At 37.0% G+C, this 17,872-nt stretch overlaps 1 protein-coding gene across 1 annotated transcript in view; it reads right to left on the minus strand.

The window, feature by feature from the left end:
* Positions 1 to 17,872, minus strand: part of TINAG (tubulointerstitial nephritis antigen) — a 94,620-nt gene that overhangs the window by 63,105 nt on the left and 13,643 nt on the right. The window contains exon 4 of the mRNA XM_027126889.1: positions 16,121 to 16,235. Within this exon, the coding sequence (XP_026982690.1) occupies positions 16,121 to 16,235 (115 nt within the window). The remainder of the gene's footprint in view (positions 1 to 16,120; positions 16,236 to 17,872) is intronic.

Here is a 17,872-nt window from a genome sequence, read left to right on the forward strand (position 1 = left end):
GAAAAATGCCATATTCATTAAAAACATATTTACCAACCCACTAAACCAGGTCAATTCATGAAGCTCACTTGTTGGCTCTGTCATGATTTTTACCAATTAATTAATATTGTGTTTCCTAAAAATAAACCCATAGGATTTGAGGCCCAGTAAGCACATATTACCTTACAATTTTATTTACCTTATGATACCAGATGATCTGATATAATAAACTCATGGCAAATTTTACATCTCATTACTCCATAATTATTTCATTCCCCTATAAAGTAAGAGTGTTTTTAAGGGCTTATAAATAAAAGTAAACACCACAGAATAACAGCTTTTAGGAATTGGTAATAGAAGTCTGGCTTCAATAAATGATTTTTTTTTTTTTTTTGGTCAAAGGATAGCTTCATAAAGCAAAAAAGTCAAGCGAGTCAGCTGACAGAGACAAAAATTCCAAAGTGATAGTGGTTTAAGATAGAAATTTAATTTTAAAAAGTTTTACACTATTACATATGGGCATTTTTAATTATTTCCATTATAATGTTGAAAATTTTGAGTCATAATCTAATTCTATTTCAAAATTAATATTAGTCAAACTTGAATAGTCTCCCTGCTTTAATACTTCAATTTAAATATTAAATATACTGTGAACAAATGTAAGAATTAAATTCAGTGGTGAACACTGGAGAATTTTTTACAATAATTCGTGCATTTTAATCGAATCAAAATCTCTAAAAGTAATGGAAACCTAGTCACAGAACAGCTTGAGAACAAACCAATCAAATTCTGGACATTCAGGACATTCTTATTAAAAGCCCATATAGGGGCTTCCCTGGTGGCACAGTGGTTGAGAGTCCGCCTGCCAATGCAGGGGACACGGGTTTGTGCCCGGGCCCGGGAAGATCCCACATGCCGCGGAGCGTTTAGGCCCGTGAGTCATGGCCACTGAGCCTGCGCGTCTGGAGCCTGTGCTCTGCAACGGGAGAGGCCACAATAGTGAGAGGACCGCATACTACAAAAAAAAAAAAAAAAAAAAAAAAAAAAAAAAGCCCATATCTACACAATATCCACTCAGTGAATCACTCCCTTCATCCCTAGTTGCATTTACTTCCACTTAAACTTGGATAATGAGTGACCTGAGAATCAGAAGAAGGCAACAGAGAACATCATTCTCTTCTGACCTTCACAATCCAAAGTCAGTGGCCATGCGTACTAAGAAATGTCTTCTAAGGTACTTGATATTGGCAGGGAAAAGGATAACTTTTTCATTGTTGATGGCAAAATGAATTTTTCATCTTCAATATTTGCCTTGATGTCTTAACTCTGAAAGAGTTATGCTTTGATAATTTGCTAGTTACTGTTTTTTTTTTAACAATCTAATTTCTTGTACGTATAAATAATCAGTGACCACGCTATGGCTGGTGGTGCCAGTTCTCCAGGGCTCCTTGTTTGAATAGGCTTTCCTTTTATTCGTAGTGATAATTTTAGCTCAGTACCTGCAAGCTCAGAAAAATGACTATATTTCCTGGTCCCCCTTGGATCCCAGGTGTGGCCACATTACTAAATTCTGGCCCATGGAGTGTAAGCACAAGTGTCACTGGCAGCTTCTGAGAACTCTTCCTTAAGAGATGTTTGGCACTTGATTTTACTCCTTTTTATTGATCTTTTTTAAAATTTTCCTGTTGGCAGGAATTTGGATATAGATGGACATGCAGCAGCTTCTTGAACCATTATATGACCTTGGATATAAAGGCTCTGGAAAATAGAACAAGGAGGAAGAAGCCTGGGTATCCAACACCAAGGAGTGCAATTCTACGATCCACCTCCAGTTTTGTTGGTAAGAAATCAATTTCTATTTAAGTCACTATCATTTTGGACTTTTGTCACTCTCTGATGAGCCCAATCAAAGCTAAAACAGCATGCAGAACTGACATTAAAGATGCTATGGCAGGAGAGAGGGGGAAGATGGTGGAAGAGTAAGATGTAGAGATCACCTTCCTCCCCACAAATACATCAGAAATACATCTATACGTGGAATAATTCCTACAGAACACCTACTGAACGCTGGCAGAAGACCTCAGACCTCCCAAAAGGTAAGAAACTCCCCACGTACCTGGGTAGGGCAAAAGAGAAAAGAATAAACAGAGACAAAAGAATAGGGATGGGACCTGCACCAGTGGGAGGGAGCCTTCAAGGAGGAAAGGTTTCCACACACTAGAAGCCCCTTCACGGGCGGGGACTACGGATAGCGGAGGGGTGGAGCTTTGGAGCTGTGGAGGAGAGCACAGCCACAGGGGTACGGAGGGCAAAGCAGAGAGATTGCCAGGCCTTTGAAGCTGCACGCTCGCCCTGCCTTCTGTACCCCTCCCTCCCCCGGCCTGAGTGACCGTCTCCTTTAACCCCATCCTGTCTGAGAAGAACAGACGCCCTCTGGCGACCTACACGCAGAGGCGGGGCCAAATCCAAAGCTGAACCCCGGGAGCTGTGCGAACAAAGAAGAGAAAGGGAAATCTCTCCCAGCAGCCTCAGAAGCAGCGGATTAAAGCTCCACAATCAACTTGATGTACCCTGCATCTGTGGAATACATGAATAGACAATGAATCACCCCAAATTGAGAAGGTGGACTTTAAGAGCAAGATTTATTATCTTTTCCCCTTTTCCTCTTTTTGTGAGTGTGTATGTGTATGCTTCTGGGTGAGATTTTGTCTGTATAGCTTTTCTTTCACCATTTGTCCTAGGGTTCTATCTGTCCATTTTTTGTTTTGTTTTGTTTTGTTTTGTCTTCTACTTTTTAAAATAATTTCTTTTGACTAATTATTTTTTCATTTTAATAACTTTATTTTATTTTACCTTACTTTATTTTCTTTTATCCTCTTTCTTCCTTTCTTTCTTTCTTTCTACTTTTTCTCCCTTTTATTCTGAGCCATGTGGATGAAAGGCTCTTGGTGCTGCAGCCAGGAGTCAGTGCTTTGCCTCTGAGGTGGGAGAGCCAACTTCAGGACACTGGTCCACAAGAGACCTCCCAGCTCCACATAATATCAAATGGCAAAAATCACCCAGAGATCTCCATCTCAACACCAACACCCAGGTTCACTCAACAACCAGCAAGCTACAGTGCTGGACACCCTATGCCAAACAACTAGCAAGACAGGAACACAACCCCACCCATTAGCAGAGAGGCTGCCTAAAATCATAATAAGTCCACAGACACCTCAAAGCACACCACCAGACATGGACCTGCCTACCAGAAAGACAAGATCCAGCCTCATCCACCAGAACACAGGCACTAGCCCCCTCCACAAGGAAGCCTACACAACCCACTGAACCAACTTTAGCCACTGGGGACAGACACCAAAAACAATGGGAACTACAAACCTGCAGCCTGCAAAAAGGAAACCCAAGACACAGTAAGATAAGCAAAATGAGAAGACAGAAAAACACACAGCAGATGAAGGAGCAAGATAAAAACCCACCAGACCTAACAAATGAAGAGGAAATAGGCAGTCTACCTGAAAAATAATTCAGAATAATGATAGTAAAGACGATCCAAAATCTTGGAAACAGAATAGAGAAAATGCGAGAAACCTTTAACAAGGACCTAGAAGAACTAAAGATGAAAGAAGCAATGATGAAAAACACAATAAATGAAATTAAAAATACTCTAGAAGAGATCAATAGCAGAATAACTGAGGCAGAAGAATGGATAAGTGACCTGGAAGATAGAATAGTGGAAATAACTACTGCAGAGAAGAATAAAGAAAAAAGAATGAAAAGAACTGAGGACAGTCTCAGAGACCTCTGGGACAATATTAAATGCACCAACATTCAAATTATAAGGGTTCCAGAAGAAGAAGAGAAAAAGAAAGGGACTGAGAAAATATTTGAAGAGATTATAGTTGAAAACTTCCCTAATATGGGAAACGAAATAGTTAATCAAGTCCAGGAAGCAGAGAGAGTCCCATACAGGATGAATCCAAGGAGAAACATGCCAAGACACATATTAATCAAACTGTCAAAAATTAAATTCAAAGAAAACATATTAAAAGCAGCAAGGGGAAAACAACAAATAACAAACAAGGGAATCCCCATAAGGTTAACAGCTGACCTTTCATCAGAAACTCTGCAAGCCAGAGGGACTGGCAGGACATATTTAAAGTGATTAAGGAGAAAAACCTACAAGCAAGTTTACTCTACCCAGCAAGGATCTCTTTCAGATTTGACGGAGAAATTAAAACCTTTACAGACAAGCAAAAGCTAAGAGAGTTCAGCACCACTAAACCACCTTTACAAAAAATGCTAAAGGATCTTCTCTAGGCAAGAAACACAAGAGAAGGAAAAGACCTACAATAACAAACACAAAACAATTAAGAAAATGGGAATAGGAACATACATATCAATAATTACCTTAAATGTAAATGGATTAAATGCTCCCACCAAAAGTCACAGATTGGCTGAATGGATACAAAAAAAAGACCCATATATACGCTGTCTACAAGAGACCCACTTCAGACCTAGAGACACATACAGACTGAAAGTGAAGGGATGGAAAAAGATATTCCATGCAAATGGAAACCAAAAGAAAGCTGGAGTAGCAATTCTCATATCAGACAAAATAGACTTTAAAATAAAGGCTATTAGAAGAGACAAAGAAGGACACCACATAATGATCAAGGGATCGATCCAAGAAGAATATATGACGATTGTAAATATTTATGCACCCAACATAGGAGCACCTCAATACATAAGGCAAATACTGACAGCCATAAAAGAGGAAATCGACAGTAACACATTCATAGTAGGGGACTTTAACACCCCACTTTCACCCATGGACAGATCATCCAAAATGAAAATAAATAAGGAAACACAAGCTTTAAATGATACATTAAACAAGATGGACTTAATTGATATTTATAGGACATTCCATCCCAAAACAGCAGAATACACTTTATTCTCAAGTACTCATGGAGCATTCTCCAGGATAGATCATATCTTGGGTCACAAATCAAGCCTTGGTAAATTTAAGAAAATTGAAATCGTATCAAGTATCCTTTCCAACCACAATGCTATGAGACTAGATATCAATTACAGGAAAAGATCTGTAAAAAATACAAACCCATGGAGGCTAAACCATACATTACTTAATAACAAAGTGATCACTGAAGAAATCAAAGAGTAAATCAAAAAATACTTAGAAACAAATGACAATGGAGACACGATGACCCAAACCCATGGGATGCAGCAAAAGCAGTTCTAAGAGGGAAGCTTATACCAATACAGTCCTACCTTACGAAACAGGAAACATCTCGAATAAACAACCTAACCTTGCACCTAAAGCAATTAGAGAAAGAAGAACAAAAAAAAACCCCAAAGTTAGCAGAAGGAAATAAATCATAAAAATCAGCTCAGAAACAAATGAAAAAGAAATGAAGGAAATGATAGCAAAGATCAATAAAACTAAAAGCTGCCTTTGAGAAGATAAACGAAATTGATAAACCATTAGCTAGACTCATCAAGAAAAAAAGGGAGAAGACTCAAATCAATAGAATTATAAATGAAAATGGAGAAGTAACAACTGACACTGCAGAAATACAAAGGATCATGAGAGATTAATACAAGCAACTCTATGCCAATAAAATGGACAACCTGGAAGAAATGGACAAATTCTTAGAAATTCACAACCTGCCAAGACTGAATCAGGAAGAAATAGAAAATATGAACAGACCAATCACAAGCACCAAAATTGAAACTGTGATTAAAAATCTTCCAACAAACAAAAGTCCAGGCCCAGATGGCTTCACAGGCGAATTCTACCAAACATTTAGAGAAGAGCTAACACCTATCTTTCTCAAACTCTTCCAAAATATAGCAGAGGGAGGAACACACCCAAACTCATTCTACAAGGCCACCATCACTCTGATATCAAAACCAGACAAAGATGTCACAAAGAAAGAAAACTACAGGCCAATATCACTGATGAACATAGTTGCAAAAATCCTCAACAAAATACTAGCAAACAGAATCCAACAGCACATTAAAAGAATCATACACTATGATCAAGTGGGGTTTATCCCAGGAATGGAAGGATTCTTCAATATATGCAAATCAATCAATATGATACACCGTATTAACTAATTGAAGGAGAAAAACCATATGGTCATCTCAATAGGTGCAAAGAAAGCTTTTGACAAAATTCAATGCCCATTTATGATAAAAAACCCTCCAGGAAGTAGGCATAGTGGGAACTTTCCTCAACATATTAAAGGCCATATATGACAAACCCACAGCCAACATCATCCTCAATGGTGAAAAACTGAAAGCATTTCCACTAAGATCAGGAAGAAGATAAGGTTGCCCACTCTCACCATTCTTATTCAACATAATTTTGGAAGTTTTAGCGACAGCAATCAGAGGAGAAAAGAAAATAAATGAATCCAAATCGGAAAATAAGAAGTAAAGCTGTCACTATTTGCAGATGACATGATCCTATACATAGAGAATCCTAAAGATGCTACCAGAAAAGTACTAGAGCTAATCAATGAATTTGGTAAAGTAGCAGGATACAAAATTAATGCACAGAAATCTCTGGCATTCCTATACACGAATGATGAAAAATCTGAAAGTGAAATCAAGAAAACACTCCCATTTACCATTGCAACAAAAAGAATAAAATATCTAGGAATAAACTTACCTAAGGAGACAAAAGACCTGTATGCAGAAAATTATAAGACACTGATGAAAGAAATTAAAGGTGATACAAATAGATGGAGAGATATACCATGTTCTTGGATTGGAAGAATCAACATTGTGAAAATGACTCTACTACCCAAAGCAATCTACAGATTCAATGCAATCCCTATCAAACTATCACTGGCATTTTTCACAGAACTAGAACAAAAACTTTCACAATTTATATGGAAACACAAAAGACCCCGAATAGCCAAAGCAATCTTGAGAAGGAAAAAGTAGCTGGAAGAATCAGGCTTCCTGACTTCAGACTATACTGCAAAGCTACAGTAATCAAGACAGTATGGTACTGGTACAAAAACAGAAATATAGATCAATGGAACAGGATAGAAAGCCCAGAGATAAACCCACACACATATGGTCACCTTGTCTTTGATAAAGGAGGCAGGAATGTACAGTAGAGAAAGGACAGCCTCTTCAATAAGTGGTGCTGGGAAAACTGGACAGGTACATGAAAAAATATGAGATTAGATCACTCCCTAACACCATACACAAAAATAAGCTCAAAATTGATTAAAGACCCAAATGTAAGGCCAGAAACTATCAAACTCTTAGAGAAAAACATAGGCAGAACACTTTATGACATAAATCACAGCAAGATCCTTTTTGACCCACCTCCTAGAGAAATGGAAATAAAAACAAAAATAAACAAATTCGACCTAATGAAACTACAAAGCTTTTGCACAGCAAAGGAAACCATAAACAAATCCAAAAGACAACCCTCAGAATGGGAAAAAATATTTTCAAATGAAGCAACTGACAAAGGATTAATCTCCAAAATTTACAAGCAGCTCATGCAGCTCAATAACAAAAAAACAAACAACCCAATCCAAAAATGGGCTGAAGACCTAAATAGACATTTCTCCAAAGAAGATATACAGACTGCCGACAAACACATGAACGAATGCTCAACATCATTAATCATTAGGGCAATGCATATCAAAACTGCAATGTGATATCATCTCACATCAGTCAGAATGGCATCATCATAAAATCTAGAAACCATAAATGCTGGAGAGGGTGTGGAGAAAAGGGAACACTCTTGCACTGCTGGTGGGATTGTGAATTGGTACAGCCACTATGGAGAACAGTAGGGAGATTCCTTAAAAAACTGCAAATAGAACTACCATATGACCCAGCAATCCCACTACTGGGCATATACCCTGAGAAAACCATAATTCAAAAAGAGTCATGTACCAAAATGTTCATTGCAGCTCTATTTACAATAGCCAGGAGATGAAAACAACCTAAGTGTCCATCATCGGATGAATGGATAAAGAAGATGTGGCACATATATACGATGGAATATTACTCAGCCATAAAAAGAAATGAAATTGAGCTATTTGTAATGAGGTGAATGGACCTAGATTCTGTCATACAGAATGACGTAAGTCAGAAGGAGAAAGACAAATACCGTATGCTAACACATATATATAGAATTTAAAAAAAAATGTCATGAAGAGCCTAGGGGTAAGACAGGAATAAAGACACAGACCTACTAGAGAATGGACTTGAGGATATGGGGAGGGGGAAGGGTAAGCTGTGACAAAGTGAGAGAGTGTCATGGACATATATACACTACCAAACGTAAAATAGATAGCTAGTGGGAAGCAGCCACATAGCACAGGGAGATCAGCTCGGTGCTTTGTGACCACCTAGAGGGGTTGGATAGGGAGGGTGGGAGGGAGGGAGACACAAGAGGGAAGAGTATGGGAACATACATATATGTATAACTGATTCACTTTGTTATAAAGCAGAAACTAACACACCATTGTAAAGCAATTATATTCCAATAAAGATGTTAAAAAAGAAAAAATTCCCAAAAGAAAAAAAAAAAAAGATGCTATGGTAGGGCAATACCATATTTCATTGAACCCAGGACATCATCAAATGTAAGAAGCCTCCCAATTTTAGAGTTGTAAAAAAGTGAAGAAAATGTGCCTCTGGAGATTGATGAACTGATATTTCCTAAAACGACTTCATTAGAACACTAGTTCTGAGAAATTGTAATAGATAATTGCAAAAAGAGGAGCTGATTAATCAAACAGTTCTGAGAAACTGGTTTTAACAATTAAATAGATTTTTGTCCTCAATGCAGTAGTTTTTATAAACTACCTAAGTGCTGCTGAGAGTCTCTAAGAAATGAAAATAATGTTTGTGATTTTTAATGTGCATGACCCAATGCAAGGTATTTTACTTACTTTCCTTTGATTTCACATCAGTTTTATTGTGAAGAGGATCAGAGGACTAGTGTTTCATGGAATGCACTTTGGCAAGAACCACAGTATGGACTAGATAGACCCAAATTTGGGGAGTCCATGTAACCAAGCCAGACCATATGAGCCCTTCCAAAATAGACCCACACCCATGTTCTCTGCCTGCCTTTTGTCTGTAGAAAAACTTTAGTCAAAGAATAAATTTAATCAGAGAGGTGAGAAAATGCAGAAAGAAAGGGAAACAGTCAAGTAAGACAAAATAAGAATACTTTAACCATTAAACTAAGTCAAGGACCTTTAGTTCTTTCTCAAGGACTAGAGATAATATTCTGAGCCATGTCCTTTGAGCTGTTTTGCAGATACTGAAACCCTTACCAGGTGGAAGAAGTTAACTGTATGCTGCCCACAAGCACTTAGACTGCAGACCGGTTGGAGCTGGAAGGTTGATAATGCTGACTCCCAATTACCTCACCACCAACCAATGAGAAGAATGTCTACAAACTGACCACGCCCTGCTCCTTGAACACTGTAAGACTCCTCACTACCCCCTCCAGGGCAGGACACACGGTTTTGAGGGCATTAGCCCTCTGTGGCCCCCTTTGCCTGGCAAAGCAATGAAGCTATTATTTTCTACTTCACCCAAAACTCTGTCTCTGCGTTTCTATTCGGCACTGGTGAACAGATATCAACACACAGGCTCCTTATATCAACACACCAAATCACCTCAGGAATCTACCTTTTAACAGCCCCAAATTTTTGTTCCCAGAGAAGGGAAAAAATGAATTTTCACATTTCTTTTTGAAGATATGTCCTGCAGTGATCAATTCAGCCCCATGGCATTGGTCAAGTCATGCTCAATTACATCACAGTGCTATGCATCAGACCTTAGTAAAGAAAATAAACTGACAACTCGGAAACTGATTTGACAGATGAGACATTCATTCTGCCACAAGTTCAGCTGGATAAGGAGTGAGGCCAGTGCGTATTTCCTAAAGTTTGCTGAAGGGTTTGAGGTTCTATTTGGAGAAGGAGAGAAAGAAAGGAGAGAGCCTGGAGGAGACGTGAGGAAATGCTTCAATGCTATTTGAATTTTAAGACTCTTAATTCAGAGACAAATCATTCTGTCCCTGGTTCTTTACCCACTGAGCAGAGGAGATTCTGAAACGAGCTGAGCGAAGTATGTACTTAAACAGAATCCACCATAACATCTGGCTGTGATGCTCTTTTGCAGCATCAGTGGCGCCTACTCTATGCTATACAATTATTATAAAAGCCTGACGCCATTTGCCTCATGTTCATATGGAGCTAAACATCAATTTTATTGAAAAGAATAGTCATTTTTGTTCAATGATATATTAAGAATATAACTATAGAACTGTGTTTTTCACTTTTCTAATTAGTGTTTTGGTTTCTACAAGATGCTTTACACGGGTGATACACATTATTGATATTAAGTAGATGTTTGTTCAGGTAGGTTAGTTAATTAAATTAAATTTTAATTAAATAATTAAATTAAAACTAATCAAATAAAAAATTTCAATAACCTATGAGAGGTAAAAACAAAAGCTGGTAGTAGTCACTCTGATTTTTTCCAAAGGTACCTTTCATCCCTCAGTACTTACTATCACTAAAATATATTTCAGAGAGGAAGAAACAAATTCTTCCTAGAGAAATAGATCCAGTCAATCAAATACCATGTCTTATCTAAATAATGATAAAGTATCCAGACGATGAAATAAATTTCCCTTTCTCGTCTCAATAATCAGTGGTTTTAAAAGTTATTACATAACACATAAAATACAATTTTACTTTAACTTCCAGAAAACAATAGAAAAAGATGTTATTTTTTCTTTGTTGGTAATGCCAACTTAGACACACTAAAATCTTCTGTATTGGGTGACTGGGAAAAGATGTACTAGTAAACTATGAGGCTGACAAAAAAAAATTTAGAACATTTTTACATACATCAATCGATACTGTATAATATAGTAAAGCTACAGGTTTTAAATGCTATACCAGCCTTCTTAATGTTTTAATAATTTCTAAATATTGATAGCTCCACCTAAGATGCGATATTTATCTGTGATAGCTTTGTTAACTTTATTGTTCTCCCTGGGAAATGAACAACAAAACTACTAAAAACATATTTTTTAACTAAGCCAAGTAGAAAAATGAACTCTGAATTTCCCTATCTCTGTTTGAAAATAGTATGTTTTATTCAAAATGTTTGCAGTATTCATAATATAATATAACACAGGGAAGCCTCTTGAAGTTATCTCCCAAATTTAAATTCCTGGAAAAATAATCAGGGACAGAACGGTTGCTTTGATTAGATTTGATTTGACATGATTTGATTTGATTTGATTTAGGAGCATAGTAGAAGAACTTTCAGGTTATCAAAAATATATAATCTCTGTCAGGGCCAATAAACCCAGAGCTACACCTTGCTTTATGAAAGAAAATGCTCCAAATGATTAAGTTCTGGGTAATTTAGCTCTTACAAAATTTACCTGTTTCAGAAACTTGCTAGTTTCCCAAGCTTAATCCAAGGGAGAAAGAACCACTTTGTATATTATATAATAACATTTCATTAATGCTCTACTATACAGTCTGTGTGCTAAAACACTCCTTATTCATCATTTCATGGACTTCTTACAGCCCTGTGAACTGGGTACCACTGCTACCATCATTTCAGCCAGACTAAGAGCCAAGCACACAGGATGCAGAGCTCATGTCCATCTCGGTATGTGAAATGGGGCCACGTGACTAAACGCACTGCCTACATGTGCCTATTAACAGACTTCAACTGTGATGCTTCTGCTGGCTCCAAAGGACCTCAGCCCATGCCAATTTTGCATACAGTCATAATAATTGTTTTCTTTCTGAGACATTAAGTTCTGTTTTAGCCCTGAATATACTTCTGCTCTCTCCAGCACTTTTCTTTCAATATTTTAGCTTATGTTAGCAGCTCCTAAAGTGTGTTCTGTGGAATCTAAATCTTGGGAAGTATTAACGGTCATTATAAACAAAGAAGAAAAGGTTCTCTGATGTCATGAGTTTAGGAAACACTGGGTGGAAAAAAGGTCATTGGAGGAAGAGTTCTTAGTGTCCTCAATATACTAATGAATAGTGTGCCTCTTCGGAAGAAAGATACAATACACCATTTCACAAGTGTATTTGACCACAGATGGGACACCTTTATTCCAAATCTTGCAGGATTGGTGGTCCATGGCACAAATGTTGAGAAATATTGAAATAAGATTTTAACTGTGTAATCACCTGTTTTGTACCATAAGGAGACAAAAGGCTCAAGTGGCAGAATTTAAAGTTCCTGTAGGGAGCTACATCAGTCCCGTTGTGAATCTATGCAAGCAAATACACAGTCTCAATGGACTGACAGAGAATCGTCTAATCATTCTTAACATATTTAGTGTACAACAATTTGGAACAGAGCTGTCCAATCAAGGCATTGCTTTGAACAATCTCAAGAAAACGCTTTTAGGAAAAAGTTAGGCAAAGATTGATCAGCTGGCATTTTTGACCTGACACTAGACATAATTTTAAAGTGGGTGAAGCGAATCTTCATACAAAACAAGAAGCTGCATGGTCTAGGCAGGACCCTCTTGGCCTTCTTTCTTTCCCTTTTTCTCACTTCCTCTCATCCAGTCTGCTTGTACCCAGAGAAAACAGTAAGTTTTTGTTTCCTTTTGTCTGCCCTCACATAGGACTGCCATCCAGGAAAGGCTCCCCAAATCCTTAAGTTAGTTTTTTCTAACCTCCCATGATCAGCATATTTCTATTCCTCATTATTATGAATCACACTCCACAAAAAATCATTTGAATTGAACTAATTCATCCAGATTAAACAGATTTTTTCATATTTATATAATCATGGAACTCTTTGTATAAGACCTGTTGATATTCTTCTAATGTACGTTCAGCAGACACATTATGTGACTAGTGACTGAAGTCAAGCAATGTAGCCAGGGAACCAGCTAGAGGAGAGCTTTCCCAGGAACTGGGAATGACTCATTGCTCATCTTTCCTACCCAAGATAAAGAATTTGGTGAATCTCTGTTCTCATCCAGGTAATGGGCTCAAGGAAAGGGAGATGTTTTAGGCTGGGGATGCAGTGAATTTTCTCAGAAAACTCATTCCCACTGTTGGCAACTGCCTACCCTAAGTGTATATATATATATATATATACCATCCTATGTTGAAAATGGTATTTTAAAAAATTGGGGAAAAGTTGAGGGGGAGGGAGTTATCCAGAAGCATACCCACGCAAAAGAATTCATTTTCACTATTCAGAGGCAATTTGATGTATTGAGGGTATTTTCTACGTAGTCACCAGGCAAAGAATTAATCTATTTTTCAAGCTCTTCCTGTGGCTACCAGTTTAACTTAGTTCATATAGACCCCACATTCTTCATTGAAGTTCTTGTTGTATTTCTGATTTTCTGATATCTTCTGACCGGTATTAGGACAACTCCAACACTCAGAAACTTTTTTTTTTTTTTTTTTTTTTTTCTCTTTGTGGGCTTTTTTTTTTTTTTTCTCTTTTCCCTCGGCGCCGGATGCGCGGGCCCAGCGTCCATAGCTCACGGGCCCAGCCGCTCTGCGGCATGTGGGATCTTCCCGGACCGGGGCACGAACCCATGTCCCCTGCATCGGCAGGCAGACTCTCAACCACTGTGCCACCAGGGAAACACTCAGAAACTTTTTGAAAGGACCTCAACCCTCAAGCTACTGTGCCTTAGAAATGGGAAGCTATGTCCTTGTGTGTAACAGAAGTCTTACAGTTCAGCCAAATTTCCCTTATTGCTTTCTTGGAATTACTTAGCTACTTTATTACATTAGTTCATAGCACTAGGTAATTTAAATTCTCCCAGAGTACTAATCATTAAGATTTTTCATTTAAATATCACCATAGTCACTTTTATGCAAACAAATCCCTAGGAGCCAATAAATGATTTAGAATTAGATTGCCTTTTTCTATGCTACAGTGAGTGGCAACCTGGGAAAGAAACATACCTCATTTTCTCTATAATATAAAATACTCTAAATTGCAAAAAAAAAAAAAGCTTCAAAAGGAAATGTTAGAAAGAATCAAGAAAAAATGTATATTGACACCCAAATGAGTATTTGGCTAACTGGGACCCCTCACTAAAAGCAAGAGAAAGAGTAATCCTTATAAAGAGGGTGAATTTATTATTTTCCTAAACACTTCTGTCTCTTTTTTTCTAGATAGATAAGGACAAAATTGAAAAAGTAAACAGCCAGAAAAAATAACTCTTTTCCAATTGATCTTATAAGTAAGTCAATAAAAGCTATGAATATGAGCCACACCTCTAAAGATGTTATGTCTTACTGATTGTGGAAAATATCCAAAAATATATCTAAGCTGATCATTTCATAAAGTTAGTTCTGGCTCCAAGATGAAAAGACTTTTTGCTGTTTTGAACCTGAACTGGCCAAAGCTAACTGATTAAACCGGAAGTCTGGGAACCATATGGGGGCAGATCTTTTAAAGTCCTGATTCTGCCATTTAAGTAATTCTGTGGTGGCTTTTCTCTCCTCTCCATCTCCGTGTGACTTGGCCTCTCTCTGTGTCAATGTTCTTGTCTTTAAAATGTGGAGAATTACAGTACCCACTACATCAAGCTGGAAATTAGATGAGATAATGTATGAAAGTGCTGATAAGAGTGATTGGCACACAACTACTCAATACATGGCAGCTATTATGATCTTTTCTGATACTAGTTATAATTTAGCAGGTCCTGCTACTGGAATTTGAACTGGAATAATAAGTCAGGGGATTACATCTTTTGAAAGCAAAGCACATTGAACATTTAATGAGGAACTTGTGGATTTACAACTCATCCAACAGCATAAATAACAGCCCTGCTTGCTCTGAGATGCTGAGAGCTTCCAGGCAGCCAGGACCTGACACCTTCATTGCAGAGGGAAGAGCCAGTTCTCCAGCAGCCAGGGAACCCCTCTCTGCCCTGGACTTTTTTTTTTTAATTTAATTTTTAGTTTATATTGGAGTATAGTTAATTTACAGTGCTGTGTTTGTTTCAGGTATACAGCAAAGTGATTCATTTATCCATATACACATATCCATTCTTTGTCAGATTCTTTCCCATATAGGTTATTACAGAATACTGAGTATAGTTCCCTGTGCTATAGAGTAGGTCTTTGTTGATAATCTATTTTGTATATAGTAGTGTGCATATGTTAATCCCAAACTCCTAATTTATTCCTCCCTCCCACCCTTCCCCTTTGGTAACCAAAAGTTTGTTTTTGAAGTAAGTCAGACAGAGAAAGACAAATATCATATGATATCACTTATATGTAGAATCTAAAAAAAAAAAATGATACAAATGCCTTGGGCATTTGTAGCAGGCCTTGAATACAATCAAAATCTCAACTGAGAGACACCACAAATGGGATGGTAAAACTGCAGCTCTAAGTTAGACATCTGTGATAACTAGACAGGTGGAAGATTCTTTATGCAAGGTACATATTATCAGAAGATAACACCACTTGAAAATGAAAGGGAAAACCAATACAATAGTATTAGAAACATAAGGGTGTTACGAAACATGGCAATTTCATGAAGGAGTTTGCCAGCTCATCAGGGAAATTTGAAGGTGTTCTTTAAATGGAAAATGTGAGGATTTTTGAGGATAAACTTCTGCTAGTCATCATAGCATACCTGTCTGCAGTTACTGGCATGTATTTTATCTTCATTTCATAATGGAGTACCCAAGAGCTGTCAAAACTCTGTTTTGATGAATTCACAAAATAACTAAGTTTACTTAGAAAAAGAAAAATAAGGACAACTAATGACTTGCTTAAACATTGGGTCACCGACAAGCCAATCATCAGAAACATGAATTTCTCTGCAATGATTAGCAATATAAATGAACACAATCATTCCTGAAGAGAGGAAACTATATCTAATTAATATTAGTGAAATTTCAAAGTCCACATGAAAATTTGGGGGGATGTAACAACCATTTTGGGGAAAGGTTTTTTTTAATTTATATGACAAAATTATCTCGGAAAGCACTAAACTCACTATTTTAGTTATTTAAAATTGCTTTATATGCACATATGAACACACTTATACAAACACACACATACATGAATCAAACAGAGAGGATACCTACTGCCACTTCATTCATACTCAGAAGCAAGGGGCTGGGTGGCAGGGTGCCAAGGCGATATGTGAAACCCTCCTCCAAAGTCATTCCCCAGAATTGGCTGTAGTTCTGGGCTGTCCATCTGCCTTACAAATGAAAGAGAAAAATAGGTACAGGTTACATGATGTCACTTTTATCATTACATGTTCATTTATATTTCTGAAATTATATAGAAGCAAATCTGACAAAATTGGAACTGTTACTGAAAGCTAGATATTCATTATATTAATGATGCATTATTGATTACTCTAATAGGGAAGCATATCACTCTTCTTAAAGTAGGTCTATATCAATTATTTTAGTGTCTCAAATGAGGAACCTAAGGCTGTATTAATATAGACTAAATTTAAGAATATTGAATCTCCACATACAGTAAAGGGATTTTAGTGATAATAAGGTCAATATATGCAGTTTCTTCTAAATGTCATTAAATGTATTTTAGAAAGAAGCTTGAATGTTCAGAAATGTACTTATAGGTTAAATTGGGAAATCTGTTTTATTTATAATTTAGATTTGAAAAGAAGCCGACCATGTAAAAACAAGTATCCATGAAAAATTGAGGATAAAATAGTTATTCTTAAAAAGATTACAGCAACACTAATTAATTTTGTTGAAATATTTTATTGAAATATTGAAATATTCTATTATGTATTAAATGAGTTAATTTGTGGTAAATGCTCAATAATATTAGTCATTATTAATATAATATAAATTCAACTGATGTAAAATTAGATAACAAAAAAGTACCGTTTTTTAGAGACATATTTTGTGCCCTTACATAAAAAAGTAAGCTTTGTTTTCAAAACCTAATGTTGAGATTTCAAGACAACAATTCCTTAAGAGATGATAGGAGATGAAAAATGAGAAAGATGAAAGTAATTTAATCATTGTTTGTTTGAATTAGCTACAACTTAAGGACAATATATTTTCAGTACTTAAGGCAAATCTAAACTCTATCATGTTGTGTTTATCACCAAAATTGTTTACAGTGTGAAAGGCTCTTATGAATGATTGAAGATATGACTCAATTTTCAATAATATGCCTGGTGGGCTTCCCTGGTGGCGCAGTGGTTGAGAGTCCGCCTGCCGATGCAGGGGACATGGGTTCGTGCCCTGGTCCGCGAAGATCTCACATGCTGCGGAGCGGCTGGGCCCGTGAGCCATGTCTGCTGAGCATGCGCGTCCGGAGCCTGTGCTCCGCAAGGGGAGAGGCCACAACAGTGAGAGGCCCGCGTACCGCAAAAAAAATAAAATTAAAAAAATATATATATGCCTGGCAAGTTAATTCTTTTCTTTTACAAGATCTGTTAGTTCATAAAACTTGAAGCAACTTTGAGCCACAATTTTTAAATGTAATCTCCATCATCCAGGGAATTTCAATAAAGAAACTTTTGAATATATTAGACATTGCAGGTTTATTTAAGAGACCACCAGGATCAGCCTTAGGCAAAATCACGCAATAGTAAAATATGTTTTTGGTGCCCTACACTAGTAGTTTTCAAACATTGAGACATTTGGGGGCCATTTAATTAATCATTCAATTTAGTGAATAGGGATCAGTATTTTAAAAGATAAAATAGACTATAAGACAAACAATAGGAAATATTAGAGTTTATAGGACAGAGTGAGGGTAAGTAATATTTATATACATTTAAGTATAAGTATAAGTGCATGTGTGTGTGTGTGTGTGTGTGTGTGTGTGTGTGTGTGTGTGTGTGT

This window comes from Aethalodelphis obliquidens, unplaced genomic scaffold (assembly GCF_003676395.1).
Source record: "Aethalodelphis obliquidens isolate GAN/ISIS:26980383/991018 unplaced genomic scaffold, ASM367639v1 scaffold31, whole genome shotgun sequence".
In the NCBI taxonomy this organism is placed as follows: domain Eukaryota; kingdom Metazoa; phylum Chordata; class Mammalia; order Artiodactyla; family Delphinidae; genus Aethalodelphis; species Aethalodelphis obliquidens.